This window comes from Mastomys coucha, unplaced genomic scaffold (genome assembly GCF_008632895.1).
Source record: "Mastomys coucha isolate ucsf_1 unplaced genomic scaffold, UCSF_Mcou_1 pScaffold5, whole genome shotgun sequence".
NCBI classification, from domain to species: domain Eukaryota; kingdom Metazoa; phylum Chordata; class Mammalia; order Rodentia; family Muridae; genus Mastomys; species Mastomys coucha.
The window spans coordinates 45,280,162-45,281,615 of record NW_022196911.1 but is presented as its reverse complement, the minus strand read 5'-3'; the positions used below and the strand labels follow the sequence as shown (position 1 = coordinate 45,281,615).

At 46.4% G+C, this 1,454-nt stretch overlaps 1 protein-coding gene across 1 annotated transcript in view; it reads right to left on the bottom strand.

The window, feature by feature from the left end:
* Window positions 1-1,454, bottom strand: part of Mrnip (MRN complex interacting protein) — a 32,223-nt gene that overhangs the window by 20,161 nt on the left and 10,608 nt on the right. The window contains exon 3 of the mRNA XM_031351289.1: window positions 556-644. Coding sequence (XP_031207149.1) covers window positions 556-644 — 89 coding nt within the window. The remainder of the gene's footprint in view (window positions 1-555; window positions 645-1,454) is intronic.

Below are 1,454 nucleotides of genomic sequence, written 5' to 3'. Positions count from 1 at the left end.
CACAAGATGATACTCCACCTCTAAACACAACTAGAGCAGTCCTCTACTGAACCCAGTGCAGTTCAGGCCTTCTGTCTGCTGTTTCTGGAGTCCCTCAGACATCCACCTGTCAACTCGTACAGTTTCCAGTCCCTCGGCAGCCTCCGTGCTCCTGTGGACTTTGACTTTCATTTTTGACCTCTCAAGGGTCCATATCTTCTTGCTTGCCAGGTTTACATGTAAACTATTATAGCCAAAGGCTGGTGAGATGACTCAGCAGGGAAAGGCACTTGCCCACACAAAGGAAGAATCAAATTCACCAAGTTGTCTTCTGATTTGTGCATTACACACAGACACAATAGTAATAAATAATACATTTAAACTTCTATCCAGTAAAAATTTTTAGTTACTTCCATTGAGAGTACTGCTCAGGGTGTTTAACCTGTCATGTCAGGGTGTTTAACCTGTCATGTTGTTGCACGGAGACTTTTAAGGAATTTATCCATTGCAAACTCTCACCCCCTAATCAACATGTAAACAAGGAAAAAGTTCTCTATTCCTTTCAAAACCCCGTACCTGAGTGACAGCTCTGACACTTGTCCCTGCAGCAGATTGAGCTTTTGGACATGGCGTCTACAGTCAGCACCAGAGCCTTCACCGTAAGCCTGAGAGGAAAAAAATATTTTAAGGTGACAGGAGAATGGTGATATTAGGATGACATCACAAAGCTCAAGGTGGTGTTAAGAACACACAGGTCTAGTCAGGTGGAGGTCACCTTTAGTCTCAGCACTCTGGAGGCAGAGGCAAGTGGCTCCCTGAGTTCTAGGGCAGCCTGGTCTACAGAGGAAGTTCCAGGGCAGCCAGGGCTACACAGAGAAACTCTATGTCCTGGAGAGATTTATAAACAAATAGCTCTGGAATGGTAGTTCATGTCTTTCTGACCATCCCACTAACATGCAGAATTTACTAAAGCCAAACTCTGACTGCACTGGGGATCCAAGCAACTGCTGATGGGAAGACTTTAGGGGTAAGAAGCGTCTGTGCTGAACATGCATGTTTGTTCGTTTGTCATTATTTCCCAAACAATGTAGCATAGCATGTACACAACACACACAGTGAGGTATTACAAGTCACTTAGAGGGCTGGCAGGATGGTTCAGCAGGTAAGAGCACTGACTGCTCTTCCGAAGGTCCTGAATTCAAATCCCAGCAACCACATGATGGCTCACAACCACCTGTAATGACATCTGATGCACTCATCTGGTGTGTCTGAAGTCAGCTATGGTATGCTTATGTGCCACAGACTGGGTTTCTGCAGGGACCCCTTATTCCTCGGGGTGATGAAAGTTCTGGCCAGGTGTGCAGGGATTCGGTGGGTGATAAATAAAGTCGACACAAAGAAGTGTGCTATCGCCGGGCGGTGGTGGCACACGCCTTTAATCCCAGCACTTGGGAGGCAGAGGCAGGCGGATTTCT